At 54.6% G+C, this 11,103-nt stretch overlaps 1 protein-coding gene across 3 annotated transcripts in view; it reads right to left on the bottom strand.

Annotated features, from left to right (window-relative positions):
• Positions 1-19: 19 nt before the first annotated feature.
• SMYD1 (SET and MYND domain containing 1) overlaps positions 20-11,103 on the bottom strand; it is a 32,761-nt gene continuing 21,677 nt past the window's right edge. For 2 of the 3 annotated variants that reach the window (XM_081265208.1, XM_081265209.1), the window contains exons 6-11: positions 10,690-10,728; positions 7,391-7,580; positions 5,487-5,579; positions 3,053-3,216; positions 1,655-1,823; positions 20-456 (exon numbers count right to left, since the gene is read on the bottom strand). In XM_081265208.1, the coding sequence (XP_081121334.1) occupies positions 298-456; positions 1,655-1,823; positions 3,053-3,216; positions 5,487-5,579; positions 7,391-7,580; positions 10,690-10,728 (814 nt within the window). In that variant the 3' untranslated portion in view covers positions 20-297. The remainder of the gene's footprint in view (positions 457-1,654; positions 1,824-3,052; positions 3,217-5,486; positions 5,580-7,390; positions 7,581-10,689; positions 10,729-11,103) is intronic. The other variant, XM_081265210.1, reaches the window with a different exon arrangement.

The raw sequence follows: 11,103 nt of genomic DNA, 5'->3' as shown, positions 1-11,103 counted from the left end.
CACGTGGTTCACCACTGCGTTCAGGATGATACTGGGCTTTAATCGATCACTTACATTTGTCTCCCTCCTACTCTGGGGGCTCCATTACCAGACCCTAGGACCCAGCACCAGCGCGTACCTACAGGTGTCGGGCTGGGAGATAGCGTCAAATTCACTGGACAAGCTGAACTGAGCCCGAATGACAAGGTGAACAAAGGGCAGGATGTCCCCACAAGGCTGAGCTTGCTCACCAAGGGTCTCTGCAGAGACCTGCTGCCTCCAGAGCCCCTCCCCGCGGGCTGCCCCCGCCCCAGGTCCTCAGGGCTTTTTGTGGAACAGAGCCGGGGCTGGCTCCGCACTGGGCTCGGCCATGACCTGCATGGGCTGGTTGTTCAGAGCTGCTTCTCGCATCTTGTGGTACATGAACTCGTTCTGGCGGAACATGCGCAGCTCCATCTCCGTCTGCACCCGCATGGCCTGGGGGATACATCCACAGTGAACGGTGGGGATGGCTCAGGACACTTGAGGGAGCTCTGCCTTCCACCTCAGCAGTGGGCAGTTAGTGCGGGAGGCGGCGTGGCCCCGAGGGAGTAGTTGGAGGGACTGTTTCCACCAGAGAATGTTTGCCCTCAGGACCTGTCAAGTGGGGACCCAGACTTGGGTCCCTCACTTATGCTGTGAGACCTCAGGCAAGTGACACAACCACTTCTTCAGCCCTCAGTCTTGTCCAGGACACAGATGAGATCCCTTTGTGCCTTATAGTAGGTTTGGAAGATCATGGAGTATGGCACACGAGAAAGCCCTGTCCCTCCATGTGTCAGGACATCTGTGGTTTCACTGGAAACCACAGTGAATCAGACTGACGGAGACTCTGCCTGGACCAGCTTAGTGTCTGGACAGACAGCTAGTCACCTCCGCTCCCCACTGTCACTTGGTCCCTGAATCCATGTTCAGAGTTAGCATATCCTGTCTCTTATAGATGAGGATCTGGGAGTCTGAGAAGTCAGGGACACCCCACCTGAGGTCACACTAGTCCTAGTGTCAAGGCCACTCTGCAACACTTGAGGTCACAGTGTGAAGACATGAAGTATACCTGCTTCCCCTGGACGAAGTCACCTGAGGACAGTTCTGTCACTCAAATAAACCAGCGCTTCAAAGCAGGCAGGGAAACAGCAGATAGTAAAACTGCGCCCCTCGTCCCTTGTGCCTTTAAGCACTGACTTGCTGAACCCACACCAAGACACCATCCTGGTCCCTACCACACAGAGGTGGAGCCGGCCAGGTGTCACTGCCATCACTGTGTGGAGGAGCACAGCTGGAGAGAGCAGAGGCTGGGATTCCGCCCCGGAGTCAGACTCCAGAGGCGAGTTCCAAGCTCCATGTGTAAATGGCTGTGCACACACCACGGTCCGGCTTCTCAGTCCAGTCGCAGCCATCACAGGCCCAGTACTCAGGCTTCAGCCTTGCCATCACCCCTCAGTCACTACAGACAGAGCCCCCTCCCAGGGCCCCGGGGTTCCTGGATATGAAACAAGGGGGTGACAAAGCATTTCTGCACCCTCCCTTTCTGGTCCCTCCAGATATCAGGACTCCCCTAGGGCCAGGTCCACCTGAACTAGGCCTTTCCCCCTCAGGGAGCTCAGAGGCCGAGGCCCAGCCCTCAGGCACTACTTGCCTCCAGGTCTTTGGTGATGGGGTGGGAGGGCCCGTGAGTCACCAGGAGGATGGCGTAGGCTTTGCAGATCATCCCGTGCCCCACCTCGATGTGACCAGCGTGCCAGTTGGTCAGGCCTGCCCGCATCACAGCCATGCCCAGTTGGGCATTGTTGGGGTGGTAGAGCTTCCTGCAGGGGGACAGAAGATAACAAGACATGACCCCAAGCCCTCCCACTCCCACCCGTCTCCTAGTTGCTCAGAAAGAACCTTCAGTGCTCAGGCCTGTCTGCCCCTCCTGCGAGTCTGTGAGGCCTCCCTGGTCAGCTGGGCGGGACCAAGGGGCACAGGGAGCTGTGGGAGCTGGGACTCCGGCCTGAGCCCCTGAGCTGCATCCCCATGAGAAGGCCCAGGATGGCACTCTGAGCTGGAACAGGGGGAGCTGGGGCCCTTGGGGGCACTCAGGCCCTCCTAGGAAAGTGACAGGAATAACTAGAGCGTCCTTCTCAGGACAGCTGGTGGTTGTGCTCCTCTGGGAGGCTCCCTCCTGCCCACTGGGCAGTGGGCGGCGTGTCTAACAGGCGGCCTCCTCTGGAAGACTTTCTCGTTTGTCCAGAAATGCAAACCCACCGGCTCATGGGGATGAGGAAGTGAAGGTGTAAAGGTAAAATTTCTAAGCTGATTCTAAGCTGCAAAAGTCTGAGTTAAAGTGTAAAAGACTAGGCATTATAAAGTTTCTAAATTACAAGGCCTGGGCTAAAAAGTAAAAGATTAGGTATTGTTAAAATTCCTCTGCTATCCCCGAACCTGTAATCTCTGTAGCTGTTAGGACAATACTGGAACTGCCCAGTAAATATTTCCATTGATTCCCTGGTTGTTTAGCTAAGGGTTCTAAGTAGCTCAGCACGTAGGCATCCAGGCCCCAAAACCAATCAGTTTAAATGTGTACCCCGCTTAGGAGTGACCAATCACCCCTGCCCAGACTGTTCCCGCCAATGAATGTACTAATCATGTCTCAGAGTTGTTGTTCAATTTTCCCGCGCCTCATGATGATTTGTTCTGATGTATGCAAAGCCCCCCGCCCTCTCCAAAAAGTGTACTTAAGTTCTGCTTGACCTCTGCTCTGGGCTCTGGGCTGCTCTCCTTTCTTGAGTGGGCACAGAGCCCCAGCATGCTGGTTCAATAAAACTACCCCCTGCATATTGCATGAAGCTGGTCTCTTGTGGTCTCTTTCTCTGACGCTTCGCCAGACCCTTACAAAGGGTGGTCACTACTGCTTGGAGCCCATGTAGAAAGGCTGGAGGGAAGGAGATGTGGGTGGCCCACAGAGGCCGTGGGTGAGGAGGTGCAGCACCTGCGCCCTGTGTGCCATTTGGAGGAGGTCTCAGGAGACCGTCCTGGGTCGGCGATGGTCACCTACATGTAGCCGTCCACCATCCGCCTGGCATAGTGGGAGGCCTCGTCGAAGGCCTGGAGGTAGGAGAGGACCTCAGAGATGACACTCAGCAGCCGCAGCGTGTAGAGGTTGGTATCAGCAAACACTGGCTCCTGCTTCTGCAGAGCCTCTCGGCACAGCCTCACCACCTGGAGCAAGACACGGGCCACCATCACCACTACCCCAGAGCCGGAGCCTCAGTCACACAGGAGCATACCGAGGACCCCGGACCTCTTTTAAGGCTGGGGAAGCTGCTGACAGAAGTGAGGCAGCCGAGTTTGTGACTGGGCTAAGATGTGGGGGTGAGAGTGTAACCACGGGACACACCAATGACAGAGGGAGTGGGCAGCTTTTAAATCTGTGGGCAGCAGAGAGCTGTGAAAGCTGTGTACGTATGTGTGTGTATACATGTATACATGTGCATACAAAGACATACACGTGCAAATATGTGCACATGTACAAATACAGACAGGTGACAGGTCCATGACAGATTTGTCCCATGGCAGTGCAATGACATGGGTACTACCAGTATTCCCAATTTACTAGAGGAAAAAACTGAAGCACAGAGAAGGTAAGTACTTTGTCAAAGTCACACAGGTAGTGAGATCAAAGATTCAAACCAAGCAGTTGAGCTCCATCTTTGCGACCCTTCTTGTGATTCTCCTCAGGGGTTGTACTTTGGAATATCTGGAAAGCTTTTTTAAAATGCTGATGCCCCCCCCCAAAAAAAAAAGACTCTACCCCAGACTAATTGATACCAAATATCTGGGAGAAAGATGTGGAATGTGCAGTTTGTGGGAGGTGCTGGGGGTCCTTCTGCCCAGTGAGGCTGAGCAAGTTGATAGATACGTACAAGATGATGGGCAGAGAAGGCGGTTCCCGGGAGGCCAGAGACCCGCTGGGAGGACGCTGCCTTGGTGGGGGCAGGCTTTCCCACAGCTCATGCGTAGACACAAGCTGAGACTGCACCTCACAAACCCAGAGTGTCTCTCGGTTGGGTTGTCATTATCTTCCTCCTCCCTGGATGCTCTCATGGGGAAGGGCCACCAGTTATCTCCATTTCAAAACTAGCCGAGCTCTGAGGCTTCCCCAGAGCCTGGGAGCAAATGGTTGTGGGGTGGCAACGGGGAGCTGCAACCAGCCAGTCCTGCAGGAAACCCTCTCCAATCCGAGGGGCAGTGGGCAGCCCGAAGTTGGTCTGCCAAGTTTGAATGAAGACAAAGAAGAAATGAAGAGGAGACGAGAATCCAGAGAAAGAGAACCCGCCTGCTGCTCACTCCTGGCTCAAGCCCTGACGCAGCTTCCCAAGCTGTGCACAACACTGGGCATCGACTCTCCCCACCCGACAGGATTCCAGGGAGGCAAGGACAGTGTCGTGTTGGTGACCCCAGGGAGGGGTCCACGTTCAATGACTAAGTTAGCAGAGGCCAAGGAGGAGAGGAGGGAGAAGGAAGAGAACCCACCCCCATGGTACCGCGCCCTAGTGCCACGCAAACCTGCCCACACGCCCCAGTGGCTTAATGAGCTCGGAAGAACATCCTTATTAGAGTCTGTAAACAAGTCAGGATGGAGCCAGGGGGAGTGGTTTGTGAGGTGGCGCCAATGAGCCATTAAGTGTGGAGATTCCTTATTGGTTGACTGCTGTATCTAGTTTATGTTAATTAAGATAAGCTGTGTGGAATGTATATATACCCCTCCTGTCCTACAATAAACGGCTCCCACTCCTGCTGTATCAATCTACACAAGTTGCTCGTCATCCCCTGGTTATTTTGCTGCAGCCGGACTGCGGCACATCCTGACCCTGGTCTCTGTTCTGCAGACTGGGTGACTGGCATCTCAGGGGGTAGACTCAGCTGTCCAGGATAATTCAAAGCCACTTCACTGCAGCCCAGTGTTGGGCTGTGGGCCTCAGCTTCAGCTGCACATTGAAATTGCTGGAGAACTTTGAAAATCTTACTGTCTGGGTCTCACTCCCAGAGATTCTGCTGAAATTGTCCTGGGCCAGGGTCTGGGCATCAGGACTTTTTGAAGGTGATTCTAGTGTACAGCCCCCTCTCTAGTGAGAACTCCCGGTGCCTCCAGAGCCACAACTGAATTTTGGTTGGCGGAGACTAGAAGCTGTGGCCATTCAAGCACTCAATTACTCAGAGCAAGAGGCCATTCCCATGAGTCCAACTGTCATCGCCATCCCACCTCCAATAGCCCTGAGCTGTCCTACAGCCCCAGACACATCTGTCAAGCTGCCCCTGCTCTACTCAGACCCAGTTCCCATGAGCTGAAGGGTCGCTGAGAACACACCCCTAGCAGGTACTAAAGGGTTAGGAGCAAGAAAAGCCCTGGTTTCAATCAAGGGACATCCGCAGAAGAGCAGCCCTTCCCCGCTCTTCCCCAGCCCAGCCCTAGAGCAGTGGCCTCTCACCTCATGGTACAGACCCTCGGAGCGAGCCTTGTGTATTTTTTCCAACGTGTCCTTGGAGAATTGTATCATCTCCTTCACAGCTTCCTGAGAGGGCTGGAAAAGAGGGACGTGGAGTTGGAGGCCCCCTCCAGGGAAAGCCCACTCTGTTGACAGCTGCCAGCGGAGGTAGGTGAGGCAGATCAGTGCCTTCCTGGTCTGAACTCTGGGTCCTGAGGTTCTGTCAGGATTCCTGCAGCTTCTCTGCCTTGCTTTCTGCCAGCTAGTGGTCCCTAGTCCGGGCTCCCCGTGGACTGTGGCCAGGAGCAGAGCCTGGCGCTGGTCCCTGTCAGGTGTTCTCTGCATTTTGGATTCTGATCTATCACCCAAAACATTGGCCACTCATCCACTAGCCCACCTTCCCCGGCAGGCTCCGCACGTTCTGGAGGCAGCCTGGGGCGAGGACTGAGCCTGCAGCATTGGACTCCAGTTCACCGGGGGTCGTTAAGGGGGATCCTGCGCTTCTGCCCATTCAAACCTCCCAGCGTCTTAGCATCTGGCCAAGGTTGGCATCCTGACCAGAGGACGTCAGGAGGGATTTTTGCCAGCTACATCTGAAACCGAGACTCACTTGGCTTACTGCATTAATCCCGCCAAAACCTATCCAAAGACGTTTCTGGTATTTGAGGCATGAAAGTACCATAATCAAGAAGCCATATCACATGAGGACACCATAATTTTGAAGGGAAAAAACCACTGAATTTGTCAAAGTCCAAAGGAGGAAGAGAAGGTACTAAATGAAGGGGGACGGGGAGGGAAAAGGGGAGGAGCCAGAGAGAAGGAAAGGAACGCCCCCCCAGGGAAGAGGGGCGGGATCAGAGGGGAGGAGCCCGAGATAAGCAAAGGAGCCAGGGGAGGGGCCAGGGGAGAGGGGAGGATCCTGATTTCAAAGCCAGCCTTAGCAACTTTGCAAGGCACTTAGCAACTCAACTCTATAAATAAATATAGAAAAGGGAGATGTGGCTCAGTGGTAAAGCACCCCTGAATCAACAGGGCTAGTTCGGGGCACTTTGTTATAAGCAGCTCCAGCAAACTAGCCTGCACAGCATTGCTTGGCCCCTGGTTCTTGCCCTTTCACAAACACAGCTCATTCCACATCTGCACATATACATCTGGCTCATTCATCTTAGTGGATTCAGGGTATTTTCTCCTTTGACTCTCTGTCTGTGGTTATTTGAGTTTTATTCAATATTCAGTATTCCCAACAGAGCCGCCACCTACATCTTTCTTCCTTCCTTGGTCTCTGAGACCTTGGGCCAGCTCCCCTTCAGGGACCTTCCCTACACCTCTTAGGAAGGCAGAGCAGGCCTTGAAGACACTCTTCCCACTGGACTCAGGACCCAGCCCTTCCCGCTTGACCATAGAGCCAGACAATGTCACTGTCGTTTTTTGGTGCATGGCTTTGCCCTGCTATTCCCACACCTGGCCACTCGGCTCCCTCCTGGTGCAGCTGAGCTTTGGACGCCCCTCCGCAAGCCTGCCCCCTCTCCATGTTGTCATCCGTGAGACCAGGAATTTCTCTGGGATTACCCAGTAACAAATCTCTTTGCCCCTTAGACCTCCATGTCTGAGAGGCTCAGAGGTATTTCACCCGCATGGGGGTGGGAGATGAGCGGAGTGCCTCTGCTCCCTTTTCCTACGGCACCTTGGTTAATCCTCAAGATGACCCTTGCAGCAGGGCCTTCATTCCTGTTTCTCAGATGGGAAGACTGAGTGACTCCCCCAAACTCAGACCCCTGGTCGGGACAGCTGGGCCCCACCACCCCTTGCCACCTCCCCGGGGCCATGGGGACCTCGACTGGCTGTGAGAGCTGCCCTGACCTGGCCCCAGGGGCAGTGGCCTGGGCCCAGCGGTGGACTGCGTGTACCTTGGGGTCTTCCTTCACTCCCAGGAAGAGGTCATCCTTCAGCCCTTTCTGGCAGTGCTCACAGGTGCAGTTGAAGTAGTACTGCTGCTTCAGCTGCTGCCTGCGCTCCTCACTGACATTGAGGAAGTCGATGTAGGACACCGTCAGCTCCTCTCCCTCCGAGATCTTGCCCAGGGCCCGAAGCTCGATCCTAGAGCAGGTCGGAGGGGCAGGAGTCAGGAGAACCAGGCCACCCACAGAGGATCGTGCTCTCCTAGGCTCGAGGGTCAAGTCCCAGAGACTGCACCTCCACTAGCACCCCAAGAAAACACCCATTCCCCCCAGGAGGGGGAACGTGACCCCACACACAGTTGCTAGGTCGCTCAGTATTATAATGGTCAAATCTGCTCCATTCAGCTGATTGCCCTGGAATAGGTTCCCATAGGCTCCCAGTAGAGGTCTGGGCTGGGCCATAAAACCATACACAGCCGCCATTTCTGCAGCCACCTGTGTGAACTTAGTTACTGGTTATCTGTGACAAGGGAAGGGAGAAACAAGGAGGCAAACCCCAAGAAAAAAAAGACCTAGAAGCGATTTCTGGTTAGTTTGGAGACACTCTCAAAGACAAATACATTCCGTTACCCACAACTCTGGCATACTCTGTGTCTGATTTTAAGCCTCAGGACCTTCAGCTTTGGTCCAGTGTTCAGGCCCACCCTGTGGGGGACTCATACCCTCCACTGTCACTGGAGGTAGACAAAAAAAGGCTGGGTCTGCAGCCTGCTCATCACTGCCTTCAGCGTTTCCCTGGAGACGCGGCATACTGGAACAGTAGGTAGATTTCCTTCCCCCCAGACCTGACCCTCCAGTACCCACAGCATGACCCACCCGCTGAGCAGCAATATGAAAGGTGTTCAAGGTGAAAGCCCTCTGCAGAACTGACACCCAGTGGATCTGACAGGCAGGCTGCAGCCCCCACCCACTCCACCACCCACCCCCAGCACCACAAGGTCAGATGGTTACAGAGAAGTGTGAGACCGGCGAGCTAGATCCCAAGCCCGGTCCAGAGCCTCATGGCCCAGGGGAAAACCACCATCCAGAGAGCAAGGGGCAGGATGCAGAGGGCTGGGCACAGGCACTGCAGAGGTGGGTATGGCTTTACCACCCAGAAAGGCTGTTAGGCACTGTGTGAAAGGCAGGGCGGGACTCCAGCACCTGGAGGGGTTCCAGGCAAAGCAGCCCCTTCCATGTCTTCCAAGGTGAGTGGCAGAGACATGCCCGCCTGGCACCTGAGGTCACCACTTAAGGTGGAAACCTCTCCCCAAAGTGGACTACACCAACGTGCCCCAAAATGCACTCATGTGGGTAAGAGCAGCTGAGGCAACCTGGGAAAGCCCCGGACGCCACCCTCTATTCCTGCTTTCCTTTCTTCCCAGCCCAGTTCTCGGCAGAGGCAATGAAAGGCAGGTGGGACAGAAGATGGGTGGTTGTGCTCACAGCTCTGCTGAGAATCCTAACATGCCAAGCTGCAGGGCCCCATGTCTCTGAAACGAGGACACAAACCAAGAAAGCAAGTGGCCTCCTCCCAGGTCACAGAGCACAGGGGTGGCAGAGATTAGAGTCGGGTGCCCTTGGTGCCCCTGATGCTGCTCACATGAGGTTTCCAGGATGCCTCACGGCCAGCACAGTTGCCTAGGACATGAGCTGGCCCACCGCCTGGGTTTTAGGACTCCACTACCGGGCAAATTGTCCCAGGTGAGCCACTCCAGGGCCAGGGTGTAGGGTGGATCACTGGTATCCTGCCCCAGGAGATGAGGACCCACTCTGCTCTCATGGTTCCTTTACCAGAGGCAGCTCACCATGGTGACTGATTGAAATCCAACAGTGATCTGTGGCTCAGATGGTTTAATGGTGTTTAAGAGTTTTCAAAACCAAATTAATTTCATATCACTTAAATACCAAAAAACACACATACATCTCCTCCCATTCTGATGTTACAGGTGAGCCCTGATTTTCAGGGCTCACGTCCCAGTAAACCCACGGGTAACCTGAAAATATCACAGGACAAAAACGCAGGTGGACTTGCCCCTGCTGGGGATCGTGAAAATAATAAAGTGTCCCAACCCTCAAAAGACAAGTGCAATCCCCTGACCTGCCCCACACCACAGCCTGGACAGCTGTCTTCAATATGCCCAGAACATGGGCACCGCCTGCAGTGGGCGAGGTCATCTCCCACTGATGTCACTGTGCACCTGATGTCTCGACTACTGTGCTGCCGGAGGGTGACAGGATGACCACATGGGCGTACTTCTGCACTACCAGGACATCAAAAAAATCTTTGTACCAAGCCACTGTAAGCGAGGGACATCTGTACGTGGAGTTGGTGGCTGGGGGCAAACGGGAATTGAAGTAAGCACTGCCGAAGAAGCAGGAGGTGAGGGATGTGGCACTGCCCTTCCTGCGGCTGCTGCCCTGGACCTGTCCCTGCCCTGGCGGGACCCAGGTCCCTTGTACTTCAGCACTCTGCCATCTATCACCCAGCTAGCTGAGCGACAAGCAGCCACTTACTTAAAGCATTTTTTTGCAGAGCTTAGGAACGGAGCCAGAGCCAGAGGTCCCCAGAGACACCCTCCTCCTCACCTTTGCTCCCCTGATGTGGAACCCAAAGCCAGGAGATGGTGTGGCACATCCAGAGTCTCATGTGAGGCACAGCAACAGATAAGGTGCCCCAAGCTCTCCTAGCCCTCATCCCCAAAGACCACTTCAAGGGTCCCAAGCACAGCCCGACCCAAAGACCCCTCTGGAGCTATTTGATCGTCATTAAGAAAAAGCAAAAGCAAAATTTAACCTAAACTGTGAATTTAGAGTTGGCCAGAAACTATAAACAGAATACTATGAATGACTGTTGATCAGAATTTTCACAGTTATGGATGCTATTTTCAGAAACCAGTCTGGGCAAGAAGTTGGGGTTATAAACAAACTGGGTCCTTTAGCAGGTGAGTAGATCCATAGCCTCTGTCTTGTGGCAAGCAGGGTGAAGGGGAAAGACGTAGGTTTGGGCTAAGATGTGGACTGGAAGGACTCATGCTTGGTGGCCAGGAGAGAGAGAGAGAGAGCAGACAGAGAGGAAGAGGTGGGTGAGCAGCAGATACCCAGTTCAAAAGCACTAACAATACTCCATGCAGGGAGGATGGGTGCTGGCATGCAGAGGACACGTGGACGGACAGCAGACATGGAGTCTCGGGTGGGGTGGGCCCAGTACACCAGGCAAAGGAGGCATATGGGTCAGAAGAGCAGAGGTCTTGGAAGGGCTGACCCACCTCATCTGGGTGTGAAACATGGACTTCACTGCCTCATGGCTGAAAGACAAAACAGACACCAGGTGGAATCAATACCGCTGGCTGGCCTGCCCAGTCAGCAAGGTGCCACACACTGTCACAGACACCAGGTGAAGTCAATACCACTGGCTGGCCTGCCCAGTCAGCAAGGTGCCACACACTGTCACAGCAGCCTGCATCCTAGCCCTTCCAGCCGGTCTCAGGGCAGGACACGGCTGACCTGGTGGACAGTGCCCTGGCTTTGGAGTGAGGAGGTCTGAGGGTAGAAGGCTCTCAGCCCTGCATAGCTTGCTTGCTTCCCTGGGCCTCTGGGTCTCACTTGCCACCTGGCAGGGGGTGTCCTGAGAATGCATTTGAAGTCCAGTGCTAAGATGTGATCCACTCATGCAGCTAGTA

This window comes from Spermophilus citellus, assembly GCF_964194105.1.
Source record: "Spermophilus citellus genome assembly, chromosome: 13".
NCBI lineage: Eukaryota > Metazoa > Chordata > Mammalia > Rodentia > Sciuridae > Spermophilus > Spermophilus citellus.
This window is presented reverse-complemented; position numbering and strand designations above follow the sequence as displayed.